The sequence below is a fragment of the Scyliorhinus torazame genome, chromosome 17, assembly GCF_047496885.1.
Source record: "Scyliorhinus torazame isolate Kashiwa2021f chromosome 17, sScyTor2.1, whole genome shotgun sequence".
NCBI classification, from domain to species: Eukaryota; Metazoa; Chordata; class Chondrichthyes; order Carcharhiniformes; family Scyliorhinidae; genus Scyliorhinus; species Scyliorhinus torazame.
In genome coordinates, this window is record NC_092723.1 from 153,364,809 (window position 1) to 153,383,599 (window position 18,791).

Genomic DNA, 18,791 nt, shown 5'->3' on the forward strand with positions numbered 1-18,791 from the left:
GCTGGAATCTGATATAAAAACAGAAAATATTGGAAATTCTCAAGAGGTCCAACAAATTAATGGGAAGATAAACAGAGTTAACGTTTCATGTCAATGAACATGTGAAAGACCATTGAAAGGTTAACTCTGTTTCGCCACAAATGCTGATAAACTTACTGAATATTTCTAACTTTTTTCTGCTTGTCTATCAAGTTTAAGTAACCTCGGGGGAATATAATTTCCAAAAGAGAAGTCTGTGGCTAAATCATCACAACAATTGCAAAACCCAATCGCAATAGCAAAGACCCGCCCCCCCCACACCAATCACCATTATGACCCCCCAACCTAATCACCACAGGAATAATCCCCCACCCCAATTACCATAGCAGCAAACCCTCACACCAATCACTACAGCATAACACCTCCATCCCAATCACCAAAATAACGTCTCCCCCAATAACAACAAACTCACAGCCCAATCACCACTTCAAACCCCCACCCCAATCACCACAGGAGCAATCATCCATCGCAATAATGCAAGGATCCACCTATTTAAAGCTGGTTCCCCATGTATATTCTCTTTATCTTTCTGTTATTCTTTGCTATTAGTGCTAGGGGCAGTGTTACTGCAGGACAACGATACTGGCAAAGAGAGGCCTGCGGGGTATTCCACTATTGAGAAGGAAGCCTTGGCTTTGCTCCCTGCCCTGCAACACTTCGAAGTGTATGTCCTCCAGGACAATTCCCAGAGATTGGTTTACAGTGATCACAACCCACTGGCGTTCATCGAGATGTTAAAGACCAGGAACACAAGACTATTTTGTTAGAGTTTGCTGCTGCAACAGTTCAATGTGATAATTATATATATTCTAGGAAAGGATAATGTAACAGCTCATCCTCTGTCACGTGTTTAGAATTTATTTGATTATTAATGTATGCAGGGGGTAATAGGACGTGTATAATGGGGGTTAGTTTAGATAGGTATGTGTTGGGATTGTATGTCTTACATACCTGGTAATGAAATGTTTGTGTCCTGACATTTCATTCTTTTATGGGAGGAGGTATGTAAGGATGAGGGGGGCTGGAATTGATCGTGCTCTCACCCCCAGGGTGTCATGGCAATAGCTACAACTCTCATCTTAATCACAACAGCCCCACCCCAATCACCACACCAAACCACCAGCACACCAAGCCCCCACCCCACCCTAATTACCACACCAAACCTCGATCCCAATCACCACACCAAACCCCCATGACCACATCAAACCCTCACCCCAACACCACAACAGCCCCCACCCCAATCACCAGAACAAAATATTTTCCTCAATCGTCTGATATTTGGTTCTATATAAACATTTTCTTCTGAGCTTGGGTTTAAGTTTCAAGGGTGTTTTACTCGGTATCTAACCCATGCTATACATGTCCTGTGTGTGTTTGATGGGGCAGTGCATCTAATATGCACTGTACCTACCCTGGGAGTGTTTAATGGGATAATGTAGAGGGAACTCTACTCCATATCTAACTCTTGCTGTACCTGGCATGGGAGTGCTTAATGAACAGGTGCCACATGGGTGTGATGCAGAGTGAAGCTGCACCATACTGCCGCTCACAGGAAATACTGGCGAGGATTTTATTACAGGCTTCTGAACCCCAATATCAGGACCAAATAGGAGGGACCAAATGGGAGTCCCATATTCACACTGATTGGTTGTGAGACATGCTCAGCAACCATGTGGGAGGTGGCTTCCTAATTGGTCGCCTCCATGTTTGGTGTGCAATTGAGAATGGAGGCAGGTTCTTGATGCTGCCAGCTCAATCAGAGGGCTGGCCCATCTGGAGCCTTGGTAGTCCCATCGGGGGAAGTGAGCACTGCTGAGGCTGCCAACCTCTTCTGAGTGGGCAGCTGATTCGATCCCTAGCCCATCCTGGAAAATTTCCCTGGAAGTGGGAATGCATCAGGGAATTTATGCAGTGCCCTGCCTCTCCCTTTCCCACTGTACCCACCCCCCTGCCTTAAAGCATGCCATGACTAGAACAGGAATATTCAGTCCAGTTGGATAGTGACTTTGTACCCAAAGGGATATGTGGACCCAACCAGATTTTGCAACAAAGATTGATGGGACAGGCATACCTTGACACTTATCTCCTTGGACAAACCTGTGTGGTACTGGGGGTAAACTCTTAAACTCACAGGGTTCAGTTTTTTCCCTTCATAGGGCTGATCTTCTTTCTCCAGAGACTCTTGATGCAACTTAATCCATTCTATGGATTCCTGGGATTCGGAATGACTTATTTGTCTTGAAGTATCCTCAGAATGAAGAGGAGTGTCCATATTGAAAGGCAAACAGGGCCTATGCCTATTCACACTTGATCCACTGGACTTTTGTTCTGTTGGATATTCATCCATGGATTCAGGTCGTGACCAACATTTCCTCTGAATGTGGAAGGATTGAGTTGGGATGTCAAGGCTGCTCGTTCTGACACAATAGGCCTGCCTTTTTTCTGTGATGTGCAAAAGCTCAAGCTGTCTGCTTGGGAGCACAAAGTCACTGTCATAGAGCGCTGTATGTCTTGTGTCCTCATGACTGCTAGTTACTGGTTGTGATTTGAGTTCATGTGCCTGAAGAACATCGGGAGCATTATCACGAAGATTATGGCTAGGTCTTCTATTGCAGTCAGGGGCTGATGAGCAGATGAGATCCACTTCTTTGGGGCTTTGAGCTCTGCTAGAGTCATAGTCACTGTCTGTGGCCAAAAATACCTCTGAAGATCCTTCCTCGTCTGATATCCCATGTGAATCTGGCGGGGGAAACAAATACATTCAATGTTTCTGCGAGTCTTGTGGCACTGAGTACCCTGGATTACCTACAGACATGAGTGAAACAGCAGTCAACCAGATTACGTGAGAATAATATTTAGGGATAGAGAAGCCCATTCAATCCATTAAGCATTGTAAATAAAATAACACTTTTTTGTTTAGTTTTGTTTTATAGCTGTTGTTTAAATCTTGTCATCGGAAAGAAAGCAGTCAAAATCCTGGAATGCGAGGACCTCACCTGTTTACAATTTATCTAAATGACTTGGATGAAGGGATTCGCGGGATGGTTGCCAAATTTGCGGGTACCACAAAGAAAGGTTGGAAAGTAAATTCTGAAGAGAATATAAAGAGGCTACAAAAAGATATAGGTAGGTTGTGGGTGGGCAAAGATCTGGCAAATGGAATATAATGAGGGAAATTGTCCATTTTGGCAAGAAGGGTAAAACAGAAGCATATTATCTAAACTGTGAAATATTGCAGAGCTCTGAGGTGAAGAGGGATCTAGTGCATGACTCACAAAAGGCTAGTGTACAGGTCCAGCAAGCAATTAGGAAAGCTAATAGAATGCCATCATTTTTGCGATGAGAATTGAATAAAAAAGTAGGGAGATTATGCTTCAGTTGTACAGGGCACGAGTGAGACCACATTTGAGGTACTGTGCAAATGGAAGAGTGCAAATGCATTGAAAGCAGTTCAGAGAAGGTTTACCAGACTGATACCTGGAATGGGTGGGTTGTCTTATGGGGGAAGATTGGACAGGCTAGGCTTGTATCCGCTGATCTTTAGGGGAGTAAGAGGCAACTTGATTGAAACATATCAGGTGCTGAGGGGTCTTGACAGGGTGGATGTGGAAAGCATGTTTCCTCTTGTGGGAGAATGGAGAACTAAGGGTCACGATTTAAAATAGGTGGTCGCCCATTTAAGGTGGAGATGTGGCAAAAAAAATTCTCTCAAAGGGTCATGAACTATCTTCTTGAGGATGTGGTGCAAGAGGAGTTTTTGAATAATTGTAAAATTTTATTTTAATTATAAAAAAATATATATTTTTAAGGCAGAGGTGGTAGATTATTCGTAAACAAGGGGGTGATAAGTTATATGGGGTAGCTGGTACAGATTTGAGGTTATATCAGATCAGTCATGATCGTATTAAATGGCGGAGCAGGCTTAAGGGGCCAACTGGCCTATTCCTTTTCCTTGTTCGTATGTAGTACAGCTCATGTGGATAGCCAAAGGTGAGGTATGGAGTAAGGACAGAACCACCGGAGAAATGGCACAAGTACAGTTTGGTGCCTGATATGTGTTGTAGTAGGTGATTTCTGACAAGGCTGCACTGGAGAACCACAATTGGCCTCATGTGGAATATAAAATCAACAACAATCCTTTTCCTGATCACCATCCAGTGCCTTGTATGTAAAGTACACGTATGGATGTTCAGTGAGGAAAGTGACAGGCTCAGTGATGCTTAGTAACCTGGTATCATTCACTGTATTACGGTTCACATGAAAAATGGCCATTCATGTGAGATATCACAGGCTGCTGGTGCAGGCAGATCCTGTAACAGACAGTGGTTCAGGGAAGAATTTGGTGCCAAGAAGTTCCATCAGCTCACCGACATGGGAATTGTGAAATTGGATGGGCCAATTGGGATGAGGGAGCTTTTATTTAATCACAGATTGGAGTAATAGATTGAAATAACCTCTTTAAAAGTTTGAAAAAAAATTCAGATTCATTGTTTTAATCATTGATTAGGGTTTTCTGTGCCCAGTGCTGTATCTTACCGAACTTACCAGGGGGATGTTTGCGACTTGTCTCTGGGGAAGGGGTTGGGGAGGGTAAGAAATCTAGGTTGGATGAAATGGATTGCAGATTGTCCTTTTTTATATCTGTGGTGAAATCCATCAGCCAGGTCAATGGAATACCCCCTGGAGGCTGCTTGTACCTTGCGTACTGTAGAACATCCATTATCCAGCGCATCTCCCGCCAGATCTCTTCCATTTGCTGAAAAACATCAGGGGTTAATAATCAGATAGCATGGTATATCTCAAACAAACAAGTTCCAGAAAGCTATACTGTACATCATCACGCAATAAACAGCGAGGAATAAGCACACTGTCTGTTTTAGTTCACATTTGTGAATCAACTAAGGGATGTTTATGCTGGGGAATGGAATACATTTCAATTCAGGCTCCAGTGCCTGCATTAAATAGTCTCTGATCAGGTACAGCATGAGTTAGGTGCATGGACCAGAGTAATGGGCCCCCTCAACACAAATGCTATTAATGTATACGATCTTCAAGTTAAGACGTCACTACATCACTTTTTTACTTCCAAGAATAGAAGCAGATTGCCAACTGATGCAAAATGATGGACAGTTTGTGTACTGGACCGTGGCAGTGAGACAGTCCAAACCTATTTATGTCAGACTCTCCCAGCCAGAAGACAGAAGAAGCTTTCATTGCATCAGTCTGACCAGGGTTTGCTGCCCAAATATCTACAATTTCCCTGGTATTTTAAAGGACATTTTCAAGCGATATTCTCACAAGCACTGGGGCTGCCAGCAAAATGTACTTTACATTTTAAAAAATCTTGCTTCAAAAAGACACCAGGAATCCTGGAGTGTTTTTATCCTCTAGAATTTAATGCTCTTAGGACAATAATAAACTTAGGATTTTTTTAAGATGGGCACAGATTTAAAGAGATACCATCGTCCCAGAATGTTATGGCTTGGTCAGTCAGCATAATCCAATGTGTGAGCAGTAACTTGTTCCATCTAGCAGATTCTTAACAAACTGTGATTTTTAAATTTATTGGCAGAATATGTCGGATGGTATTGACACAGGGAGGTCATTTTAAATTGTTGCCATTTAATTATTCACCAGTTTTCTTTTCACAAGGGAGCAAAATTCATCAATTAATGTAGCACCATGCCTAAATCTCTGTCTGTCCTCAGTTAAATATCCAGGGCAGTCACTGATGAAAGGTGTGAGGGTTGATCTATGTAGCTTAGTTGTACTGATGCAACAATGATTGGACGTTAGAATCCTGCTCACCTGAATAAAGTCCTGAACTTGCTGATGCCTCTGTTTAGCTGCCACTACCTCTGAGTCAGAAAATGCCTCCCTCAGTGCCTGCTGAGAGAGGAGCAAATCCAACTCGAGCAGTGCTGACACTTGGCAATACTGGCTGATGAACGCCTTGTCATAGGTGAAGAAGTGAACTGAAAAACATAAAACAGATTATAACACTCAGCTTTATTAATACCGATAGAGTGGATTGTACAGCAATATGTCAACACTCCGAGATGGTTCAAAACTCCAAGCTTCTAATACCGTCTCTTCAATCTTGTAAACTGAGGTTCAGGCTTGCTCACCAGATATTGGCACAATTTCAGTAAAAATTAGGTGAAAGTATTACACTTTTCTTGTAATAAACTCCAGAAGAATTGATAAGAAAAATCCAATGAAGGGAAATGCATAATTTATGGACTCTAATACATCAGTCACATTAACGTTTCAGTGTCTCAGCCATTTATCCAGTTTCCTGCCGAGGTCTGTTTCAGTAATATAAGAAAGTTTATTGTCAAAGCGACTATATTGAAAGGAACATGTGACATGTTGTTACTATAATTTTGTGTTAACCAATTTGTTTTCTTCTGGAACGTTGAGTTGAACGACAGCAGTTGAGTGTCAGTAATACTGACAGCCAAGGGGTGTCTGTGTTACAGTGTTGAGGTTAAACTGTATCTACTGCTGATTCAGAGGGAGGTGTTTTCCTGGCGCTTGTCATAGAGAATATAGGGCGCAATCTACCCAAATGGGAAGAGAGTCCCATAACGAGTGCATTTAGCAGGGTGTTTCCCGGCGCTCGGAGTGCTGAGAAACCCAATGCTATTGAACGGGTCTCTGGGCACAATCTACCCGAAAGGGAACAGAGTCCCATAACGGGGGTGTTTTTAAAAAATAAATATAGAGTACCCAATTCTTTTTTTTCAAATTAAGGGGCAATTTAGTATGACCAATCCAATTACCCTGCACATCTTTGGGTTGTGGGGGTGAGACCCACTCAGACACGGGGAGAATGTACAAACTCCACACGGACAGTGACCCAGGGTTGGGATCGAACCCGGGTCCTCGGCGCCATGAGATAGCAGTATAACCACTGCGCCACCATGCCACCCAGATAATGAGCGAATTTAACCGGGTGTTTCCCGGTGCTCGAAGCTCCGAGAAACCCCACGCTATCGGACGGGACTCTGGGTGCTATCTACCTTAATTGAAACAGCATCCCAGAGCAAGTGCGGGACTCTGTTCCCATTCGGGTAGATGCTGGGCCTCAGCGAGGAACTCCCCGATGAGGCCACACTTAGTCTGTTTTCTGCGCTGAGGAACTCTGCTTGCCCCCCCAACGCAATCTCCGAGCACCCCGTGCAGGGCACGCCCCGGGCCCGATCCCTGTCGTGGGAAATATGTGACTTGGCACTGTGGCACTGCCAGCTTGGCACCCTGCCAGTGCCCCTGACAGCTGGCAGTATACCTGGGCACCCTGGCCATGCCAGACAGGCACCCTGGTGGCACTGCCAGGGTGCCAGGTCAGCAGTGCCAAGGTGCCCAGGTGACACCAGCAGTGCCAGGGTGCCACCCTGCTCAGAGGGAAAGCACCTGGGGACCTCTGATCCCCTTGGAAACGTCAACGACTGTCATTCCATCTGGCCCCCATTTGTGGACCCAGCACTGAACAGAGCTCGCCCGAGCACTCCAAGGCGAAATGGTTAGAGTCCAACGGCCATGTTAGGTCGTGGGAGCACACATTAGAATGAGTCCAACTGTCTTGCTCTAATATGCAGATGTGCTAAAAAGTGATCCGCCCACAATGGACGGGATTTGCCTCACTACGTCTTGCGAGATTGTGTTAGATCTCGCGAGACGAGCCGGGTAGATCCCAGAAGAGGGATCTCCCGGCATCTTCCGCCTCATCGCGCCACGCCTGATTTTGGGCGTAACGTGACCAGAAGGGCACGGCCATAGATTCTGGCTCTGAACAATAATTTTTAAGAAGGCCACTTTGAATTGTGGCCATATAAATTTAATTCTATAAGGGTCATAGAGTCTTACAGCACCAAAGGAAGTCATTTGCCCAAATGAGTCCACGTTAGTTCTCTGTAAAGCAATATAATCTGCCCCATTCCCCTACTCTAGCCCTGTAGCACTGTGAATGTATTCCTCAAGTACCCGTCCAATTTCCTTTTGAGATCATTAATTGTCTCCACTTGAAGGCAGGACGTTCCAAATCATTACCACTTTCTATGTAAAAATAAGTTTGCACATCTCTTGTCTATAACCTTAGTCCCCTAGGCCTTGAAGCATCAGCTGATGGGAACAGCTTTACTTTGTCTACCTAATCTAAATCTGTCATAATCTATTAGACCTCTATCAAATCGTCCCCCAATCGCCTTTGCTTTTAGAACAAGCGCAGTTTCTCTAACCTCACCTTGTAGCTAAAATCCTTCATCCCCCAGAACCATTCTGATACATCTCCTCAGCACCCCAAGGATCTTCACATCCTTCCTCAAGTGTGGTGACCAGAAATGGTTGCAATAATGTAGTTGTGGCCTAACCAGAGCTATATGAAGGTTCAGCAAAGCATCCTTGCTTTTGTACTCAATGCCTCTCTATATGAAGTCCAAGATCCCAGATGCTGTGCTAACTACTCTCTCAATATGTCCTGCCACCTTGAAGGATCTACGCACAAACACCCCCAGGTCTCTTTTTTTCTTGCACAACCTTTAGAACTGCACCATTAAATAAATACTGCCTCACCCTACCCCTTCCGCCAAACTGCATTACCTCACAACTCACTATATTAAATTCCATTGCCACTTGTCTAAAATTATGCTATTCTATGTCCCTTTGGAGTTCATTTGTGTCATCCTCATCTTTTACCCGACCTCCAAATTTGGTATCATCGGTAAACTTTAGAAATCTTACCCTGTATTCTAATATCCAAGACTCTATCAAAAAAACAGTGGTCCTAATATAGAATCTTGGGAAACATCACTGTCTAAAATCCTTCAGTCTGAAAAATGACCATGGTTCACTTTTTTCTGTCCTTTAGCCATTTTTTAAAATCCAGACAGTGATCCTCTTACTCCATGAACAACAATTTTGTTAACCAGCTTTTTAAGCGGTACTTCATCAAGCAATTTCTTAAATTTCATACAGACAACATCCACTGCATTTTATTCATTAATCTTTTCTATTACTTCATTATAAAAAGCAATTAGATTGTGCTGGCTTGCCTCAAAAACTCAAAGTGCTCCAAATGCTTGTTGACTTTCCCCCCTGATTATTACTTCTAAAATCTTGCTCACTACTGGTGTTAAACTGATTGGAATGCACTGACAACATTTCTTGAACATGGTTGTTAAATTTGCCACTCTCCAATCCTCTCCAATCCTCTGGAACCTCCCTGTATCTAGGGAAGATTGGAAGATTATGGTAAGCCCTTTCACTATCTCCAGCTTCATTTCCTTTCGCAACTTGGGATGCAAGTAATCTGGACCAAGTGACTTAATTCTAAACATATAGGGGGCGATTCTCCGATATTGAGGCCAAGTGTTCGCGCCGTCGTGAATGCAAACAGGGCCCGGACACAACCTATTCTGGCCCCCACAGGGGGCCAGCACAGCGCTGGAGCGGTACACGCCACTCCAGCGTCCTTACAGCGGTGCCAAATGGGCACTGCGCCAACCCGCGCATGCGCGGTTGGGGCAGCCCAATCCTGCGCATGCGCAGTTGGGCCGCACCATCCTGCGCATGCGCGGGGAACGTCTTACGCACGCCGGCCCCTCACCAACATGGAGCCGGTGTTCTGGGGCCACGCGCGGAAGGGGGGGGGAGAGGCCGGCCCGTGAATCGGTGGGCCCAGATTGTGGGCCAGACCCCATCGGAGGCCACCCCGGTGAAGGAGCCCCCCCCCCCCCCCGCCCCCACGAGCCGCCCCCCCAGCGTTCCCGCAGAGTTCCCGCCGGCAGCGACCAGGGGTGGACGGCGCCGGCGGGAACCTTTCGTGTCTTAGCAGCCGCTCGGCCCATCCGGCCGGAGAATCGGCGCTCGCCAGTTCCGGTGCGAATCGCACGCCGCTGGTTTCCGGGGGGGGTGGGGGGGGTGGGAGAATCGCGTGCGGGGGTCGAGGCGGTGTGCCGCAATTCGCACAGCGCCCTGGCAATTCTCCCACCCGGTGTGGGGGTGGTGCAGAATAGCGCCCATAGTCAGCCCTCCCATTATTTCCTTCCTCTCCGTTTTCATCCACTACAATTACTTCCACCATTTTGGCTTCTACTGATATTTTTTCAGCATCCTTTTTTTCAGTAAGCACTGTTACAAAGCACTCATTAAATACTCTATTCTTCCTCTGTGTCTCATATCAACTGCTTCGTCTCGAATAAGCCCCACTTGGTCTCTTACTACCGCTTATTATTTATATGCAGATAAAAGATTTGGGGGCTTTTTAAAATGTTAGCTGTCATTCTCTTCTCATTATTTCCTTGCCAGTCTTATTTTATTCTTAATTTCCTCTCCCAAAATACCATATTTGTATGATAGCAACATATCAGTATTACACCATGTACAGGTTCGGCAATTAACAAGCCAATTACAGGGGAGAAATGTGTAATATTTCTGAATTCAAATATGGAGTGCATACTTATAATTGTGAAGGATAACACAAACAGACATTCTGTGGAGCAAAGAACTCAAATATGCATAGAAGCAAAAAATAAGGCTGTAGGTTATTGAAATAATGAACTTGATATCAATCAGTTACAAGACATGGCAGAACATTCTGCTTTTACACCAAAGTTAAGGCATTGGCAGCAGCATGACACATCAAAATGTGAAGCCAAGACAAATTGTCAAAGATATATGGAAAAGATATCTCAAAGTTCCTTGGAGTAGTGCCCTAGGCCCAACCATCTTCAGCTGTTTCATCAATGACCTTCCCTCCATCATAAGGTTAGAAGTGGGGATGTTTACATAATTGTCTGCACCCTTCATGACTCATCTGATAATGAAGCAGTCCATGTCCATATGCAGCAAGAGCTGAACAATATTCAAGCTTGAGCTGACAAGTGGCAAGTAACATTTGTGCCACCCAAGTGCCAGGCAAAGACCATCTTCAAAAGAGAGAGTCTAACCATCTCTCCTTGACCTTCAATGGCATTTCCATCACTGAATCTCGCACAATCAACATCCTAAGAGGCACCATTGAACAGAAACTGAACTGGGCCAGTCAAATCAACACTGTGGGCAGGAGTCTCTGTTTCAGAAAACCAGGGACGGTCAGTGGGGTGGGCATGAAGATGACTGCCTTGCAGGCCATGGCAATTGCGGTCCATGTCTGGGCACCCCAGTCCCTTGGGGGGTCACCCCGACCCCACGGCCCAACCCCTGGTCACCCCCCCCCCCGCTGCCCCCACCGGTCCTGGCAGACCCCCCACCCCCCCCCCCACACCGGCCAGGTCACGGTTGTGCCTCTGCATGTCCTCTCTTTCATCGGCCACGGGGCCTGTTTCCCGATTTTTTTTAAACGACAAGTGAAACACGCCTTCGGTAATTCCTCCCGGCAGAGGCGGAGCATCGCGGAGGCCCCGGAGAATACCAGGTTAGGCCTGCTAATGGTATGCGGATGGCTTTTACTGTACTTGTGGAGTAGAATGCATTGACGCCACTGTCGAGGCACCAGAGCATGGCATTCTGGCGGGTGCTGGGCGCCGGTCATGATTTTGGCTTCATGACCGAATCTCTGTCCAATCGCCTTTCCCAACTTCAGGGTATGCCGAAGGAGAATCCAACTCTGTGGCTAGAAAATTAGGGCAGAGGTTGGGAATTCTGCAGCGAGTAACTCACCTCCGACTATCCAGAGCATGTCCACCATCTAAAAGGCACAATTCAGGAGTGGGATGGAATACTCTCCATTTGCCTGGAAGGGTATAGCTCGTACAACAAACAAGAAGCTCCAAACTATCCAGGACGAAGCAACCCGCTTGACTAGCACCCAATCCACCAACTTCACTCCTTCCACCATCAATGCAAAATGGTACAGTGTGTACCATCAGTGGGCAGCATGGTAGCACAGTGGTTAGCACAGTTGCTTCACAGCTCCAGGGTCCCAGGTTCGATTCCCAGCTTGGTTCACAGTCTGTCCAGAGTCTGCACATTTTCCCCGTGTCTGTGTGGGTTTCCACCGGGTGCTCCGGTTTCTTCCCACAGTCCAAAGATGTGCAGGAAAGGTGAATTGGCCATGCTAAATTGCCCTTAGTGTCCAAAAAAAGGTTGGGTGGGGTTACGGGGGTAGGTTGGAAGTGTGGGCTTAAGTAGTGTGTTCTTACCAAGGGCCGGTGCAGACCCAATGGGTCCAACGGCCTCCTTCTGCACTGTAAATTCTATGATCTACAGGATGTGCTGCAGCAACTCACCAACGCTTCTTCGAATGCACTGGCTTTGACCTCTACCAATTAAAAGCCAAGGGCAGCAGATGCATTGGGACGCTACCACCTGCAACCTCCCCTCCACATCACACACCATCCTGACTTTGAAATACATCCTTCACTGTCACTGGGTCAAAATCCTGGAACTCCCTGCCTAACAGCGCTGTTGGTGTTCCTATGACACATGGACTGCAGTGGTTCAAAAAAGCTGCACACCACCACCTTCTAAAGGGCAACTGGGGATGGGCAATATATGCTGGCTTAGCCAACAACACTCTCATCCCATTAGCGAATAAAACAAGTACCATGAAAAAGCATAAAATGCCCTTTGAGAGCCTCAATTGCCCTCCCATCTGTAACAAACATTCTACAATCAATAGTAAAATAATAAAATGTGATAAAACACCTTCACTGCATTACCACATACCTTCAGACTTGCAACAAATACCCTTACAGCAGCAATAAACACCTTAACAGAAACATTACGCACCCTTGCATCGGTACTAAACACCCTTACAGCAGGAACAGACACACCGATATCAGTAATAAGCACCTTTACAGTAGTAATAGGCTCACTTGGATGTAAACAGGATGACCAGCAGAATTCTCAGGCACATCAAGAAAATACCTGGGGGGAGGGGGTAACAGGTATTTGAGAATGTGACATTCCATAAATATTGGTGATGAAGTCATATGAGGATTGGCAATGGGAGCAAATTTACAGACAATTTAAGATGCCTATACCTTAAACAAGGGACAACATTCTCCATTTGGGCGACTAAGTGTTCATGTCGGGACTCAATTGCGTGTGGCTCGAGTTCCCATTGGGGTGCTATTTGTGGAACAAATTGGCCAGCACTCTGCTGGTGCGAATTCCAAGCAATTCCTGGCCCAGCAGGCATTCTAACCTGGCAGCTAGAGCTGTTTCTAAGCGCTCAACTTACCACGCACTCACTGTAGCCACCAGGATGGCTCAGAGAAGTGATGGACGTTGGGAGTCCGAGGTGGACTCACAGCTCCATGCCAGTGGGGAGCGGAGGGACACCGTCTTCCCCAGCGTGAGCTGCACTCAAGCCTGCCCTCCTGCACACTGCCTGGGAGGTGGTGGCAGAGGCAGTCAGCGCTGCCAGTCTCACCAGGAGGAGACAGCTGGTGATCCGGACTGATGGGGGTCACTGGTGAGTCATAGAATCATTACAGTGCAGAAGGAATCCATTCGGCCCATTGAGTCTACACCGACCCTCTGAAAGAGTACCCCAGCTAGGCCCATGCCCCACCCTCTCCCCGTAACCCAATAACCCCACCTAACTTTGTTTGGACACTAAGGGGCACTTTAGCATGGCCAATCCCCCTAACTTGCACGTCTTTGGACTGTGGGAAAATCCACACAAACACTGGGAGAATGTACAAACTCAACACAGACAGTGATCCAAAGCTGGAATCGAACCCGGGGCCCTGACACTGCGAGGCAGCAGTGCTAACCATTGTGCCGCCCTGAGGGGGCAGAGAACCAGGGAGGTTTCCAAAGGCTGCGGTGCTCTGGTTGGGGTGAGCTCTGCTGATCCACTGCTTCCTCTGCCATTGGGCAATGCTTCTGAGGTGTGCCAACACCTGGTCAGCTCCTGATTGAGCTTGGTCCTTGATGATACAGCTGGAGTTTATGGGTGTCCAGAGGGGCGGCCTGTGTGGGCCCCCAGATGTCCAGATGCATTTAGAGAACACAGGCAGCATTCCGCAGTGTGAGCAGCCAGGAGCATGTAAATAGCACCAAAGCATGTGTTTAAAAGACAGACTGCAGCAATGGTGGTCTGAGTCAGGCCTTCCCAATCTAGAAGGGGAAACTCATGTCCATGCACTTGGCCCCCGGCCTGGTCAACCATTCCCCTGCAAGCCTGATAATTTTCAACGGCTTTTCAGTGTTTGTTTAGCCTCCCACTCCCTCTCTGCAGCCATGGAACCCGGTCCACATTTGTAAATACTTGTAGTTATTTACGCCCGCGAGACCTCCACCTGAGAAGAGCTGAGCATCACGGAAGGGCAGAGAATACTGTGTCCAACCCGCTAGTCACATTTAAATGCATGCAAATGCCGGTTTTGCATACTGTCGCTGGCACGGGGCCCAAATCTCTTGATCTCCACCAGCGAGGGACCGGAGCATTTAGCTTGAATCAGCGCTGGGTGTGGACCTCGGTTTTAAATGGACGCCCGATCGCGGTTTGGGTTTTCGGCAATGCGAGGCGGAGAACTTCGCCCAAGATCAAGTAATTAGTTTTAAAAATTGATTAAATACATGAACTATAACTAAGTTATAGGGTTGGCAGTGTAGGTGGTGTGCTGCAAATGCAATTATGATTTCTTAGCAGGACAAAAGAACTGGTGCATACCTATAGACTTGTAGTACCCAACTGAACTGGTATATTCTAGTTTTGGTTTATATACTTACACGGTGGGGAGATAGTGGAAATGTCACTGGACTAACGATCCAGAGGCTCAGACTAATGTTCTGGTGGCAAGGGTTCAAATGCCCACCAGCTGGTGGAGAAGTAATAATCTAGAATTGAAAAGCTAATCTCAGTTATAGTCATTGTGAAACCATTGTTGATTGTCATAAAAACCCATCAGATTCACTAGTGCCCTTGGAAAATCTCCCATCCTTGCCTTGTCTGGCCTACACATAATTCCAGATGACTCTTAACTGCCCTCTGAATTGCCTACCCAACTACCCATTTCAAGGGTGATTAGCAATGGCCAAGAAATGCTGGCCTTGCAAGTGACGCCCAAATCCCATGAAAGAATAATGGATCAACATACACAACTGGCCACAAAGGGTTGCTATTATGCTCCTTCCTCCTCACTGAAAAAGTTATACAATGTTTAAATTCTATGCAATTTATATACATAGCTTGTTTTCCATTTATTTACAAATCCAACTTAATCACTGGTTTCCTATTCCTAAGAGGATAACTCCTTTCTTGATCCAAACTTTCAGAACTTGGGGAAAGACCATGATGCATCTGGGCCAGAGTCTGAGGAGAAGTTTCTCCAACAGAAATGATTTTGCCCTTGACTTTCAATTGCTATTTCCATTTTATCAGACATGTCTGTCTGACTCTGGCTTGGGTCTGAACTGTTTTCAGGAACAACTCATGCTGGAGTAACTATTGTTTCTCTACTTCTATCCCGACTACCCAATTAATCAGACTCATTTGATTCTTCTCAACTCGTTTCTTCTTCATGAGCCTCTGGAGAGAAAACATGACCTTTATGTACATACTTGACATTTCCTCTACCAAACATCTTGAACAACTGTGTGAGGACCACATATGTTCACAACTTTTCCTGGTAGTCACTTGACCGAATTAGACTGATCTTTCACCTAAATCCTCTAGTTCAATTTCAGACTTTTTTCTCTCACTCTACCCCTATCACAGCTCTCTTTCTGCTCTTCTATTATTATTGCTCTTCTACTCACTGTGCTAAATGTAGCTTCAGCAATGAAAACCTCATTCTAAGATGTCTTCTGAGAAATAATTCAGCTGGCTTTCTGCCAGTGGTAGTGTGGGGTGTGTTAAGGTAAATAAACAAAAAGAATCACCAGTTTGTAACTCAATGATGACTGACATCTCTTCCAATTTATATCTGACATTTGTTTAACAAGTGCACGTTTAACAATTTTTACTGTGCACTCTGCTGCTCCATTTGAAGCAAGAAGGATAAGGTGCAACTCTAGTGTGTTTCACCAATTCACTCTCATGAATTTTACAAATTCTTCTGAACAACACTGGGGTCTGTTATTGGTTACAATTTTCACTTGGAACCCGTAAGCAGCAAACAAACTATGCAAAATACTGTGAATTTTTTGATTCATCAGAAACCCCTCCACCCATTTTAAAAGGCTACATATCACAATGAATATAGTTGTTGTCCTTCAAATTCTGTAAAATCTATGCAACCTCTTCTACACTCTAATTGCCATTTCCATGGTTGCAAAGGTATCAATGGCAGTTTCTTTTCTAACGCTTGACTTACAGTGTATTGTTTCACTGTCTTTTATGTACTTAGCTAACTCTGGCCACCAAAGATAGCTTCTTATTAAGACTCTTTGTCAAGCTCATACCTGTATTGATCAAGATTGCATAGCAATTGCAATCTGAACGTTTCAGGAATTACCATTTTGGCTCCCGCCATAACACGACCCTTATCAATTGGCAACCCATCTTACCCATACAAAATGGCTGGATTTCTAAATTCAGTATCTGGGTTGGCCAACCATTTGCAATATAGTCATATACCAATTCCCCATACCTAGTGGTGCACTAAGGCAGACTTGCATCTGTTTTCATAGCTAGTAATTCCTAGCAGAGGTCACGAGTCTGTCGCCAGAGGCTTAGAGCTTGAGGTGCGCCACTTGCATCAATCATGGCTGACTAGTAGTCTCTCTCGCTCTTACTGCCAGACATCAACGTATTTGAAGGATTTGCAGGTTGACGGATCATGAATTCACCTTCCTTGATCATCAGGTCCGAGGGTGGGACTTGAACTCAGAGCTCCTGGCTCAGAGGGAGGGACTCTAATAGGTGCGTGACAAGACCTCCCAATACAGCCATATATCTTTGCAATATGTAAAGTTGCCATAGTCTCAGATAACCATAGACTGCTTTCCCCTTTGAGGGGGAGAGCTGACTGGTGGTGATTTAACCTGAGGATCACCACACCTCAGGCGAGGGGCAAGGTTGAGAAGACGGGTCTTCATGAACAACTTCAGCCAGTCCGGGAATTGAACCCACGCTGCTGGCTTCGCTCTGCATCACAAACCAGCTGTCCAGCCCACTGAGCTAAACCAGTCATATGTCTTTGCAATATGGAGTCCCTATGCGTTGGTCCACTAATGTCATCTGCTGTGAGTGGCAACTCATCACATGTGAAAAGAAAACTATGGGCAGGATTCTCTGTTTGGAAGACTAAGAGCTGCAAAGTAATTATTACAGCTATCATGCTTCCCACTGCCCCTGTCTGGACTGCTCTCTAGCTTCCAGACAGGGGTCCCTTTCCTGATGGGGTGAGGGTCTGTGCAGGGAGTTCCTTTAGGTAGGGGAGTCCCTGGGTGGGTTCCCCCTGTTACAGGGGTTACTTTGGAGGGTACCCCTATAACAGGGGTCCCTGTGAGTGCTCCCTCTATTATAAGGGTTTTCTTATCACAGGGGTTCCTGGTGGAGATCTTTTATAAGAGTCACTGGGGGGTCCCGCTGTTACAGGGGTCCCTGAGGTGGGGGGGCTCTCTATTTCTGGGATCCCTCTGCTTGTGGGTAGTCCATCTATTACACGGGTCTCTAGGAGGGGGAGGGTGTGAGACGCCTCCATACTTGGGGAAGGAAGGGGCACCCAAGCAATCAGGGGGTGGAGGAATGGAGCTGATTTGTGGGGGGGCGGGGGGGGGGGGGGGGGGGTTCGGGTTTGATTTGGAGTGTCGGTAGGGGGGGGGGGGGGTAGCCTGCCGCGGGATGTCGCTATTGGGCTACCCTCTCAAGATGGCAGCTCAATAGCGGGATTCCCTAAGAATCCCTCGTATTCCACGGCACGTTTAAATTTGCACTGCATGGAACACAAGGGGATCGTAAAACTGGTGCAATTCCGCTCTGCCGGGAGAACGTAGGGCGGGATTCTCCGATCGCCGATGCCGAAATTGCGTTTGGCGATCGGCCGGAGAATCCACGTTTACGCTGGAATCGTTTTTGAGATGCTCCGCCCCCTCAAAGGAGGCATACTCGGGGAGTATGCCACACGCCGTATGGACGGCCTCAGGACGTCACTTGAGGCCCTCCCCCGATGCTCCGCCCCCAATGGGCCGAGTCCCCGATGGCGTGGGGCGTGTGTCCTCACAGCGTCCGGGGACCTCGTGTCCAGCTGTGGGCTGTATCCAGCGCCGCCAGAGGCAGGGGGAAGCTGTTCCACTGGCAGGAGGGGCTTCGGTGGAGGCTAGGGGTACTGGTGAGGAGTGGCAAGGGGGTTACAGGGGGGCAGTTTTTGGCAGGCCGGGTCCGCCCGCAGCCGGCGCCATGCGCATGCACGGCCACGGACCCGGCCATTCTGTGGCCAAATCCGTAGATAAAGCCGGGGGGCTTTATGCTGCGCGGCTGTTAGTCCCCCCACCGGGCGGAGGATCGTGAGGGGGGGGCTGACATTCTGGTCGTAAGACCAGAAGGATCCTGCAGACATAGCCGCAGAATCGAAGAATCCAGCCCGTAGTCTCCCAAACGGAGAATTCCACTTTAATGCCTTTTCAGTCTTTCAAAGGGCAGTGGATAATATGGCAGTGATTTTTCCTCTTCTGAAGCTTCGTCCCAGTGTCCTTTGAGGAGCAACAAGTTTCTCAGAGTGTCTGGAATTCTTCTCTTCTAGTCCCAGAAGGTCAAATGTTCGTGGGCTGAATTCTCCGTTGCCTGACTCCGAAATCGTGTTCGCCGATTGGGTGAAGAATCGGCTCCGAGGCTGAAATCGGGGCCGGTGCCA

At 46.8% G+C, this 18,791-nt stretch overlaps 1 protein-coding gene across 8 annotated transcripts in view; it reads right to left on the reverse strand.

The window, feature by feature from the left end:
* The window catches only part of LOC140394261 (ankyrin-repeat and fibronectin type III domain-containing 1-like), a 1,262,745-nt gene that overhangs the window by 10,259 nt on the left and 1,233,695 nt on the right, over positions 1 to 18,791 (reverse strand). For 6 of the 8 annotated variants that reach the window (XM_072481309.1, XM_072481306.1, XM_072481307.1 and 3 more), the window contains 3 exons: positions 5,848 to 6,014; positions 4,585 to 4,795; positions 2,111 to 2,778 (listed from right to left, as the gene is read on the reverse strand). In XM_072481309.1, the coding sequence (XP_072337410.1) occupies positions 2,111 to 2,778; positions 4,585 to 4,795; positions 5,848 to 6,014 (1,046 nt within the window). Of the gene's footprint in view, positions 1 to 2,110; positions 2,779 to 4,584; positions 4,796 to 5,847; positions 6,015 to 18,791 lie in introns of those variants that run through there. The other 2 variants (XM_072481308.1, XM_072481314.1) reach the window with 2 other exon arrangements.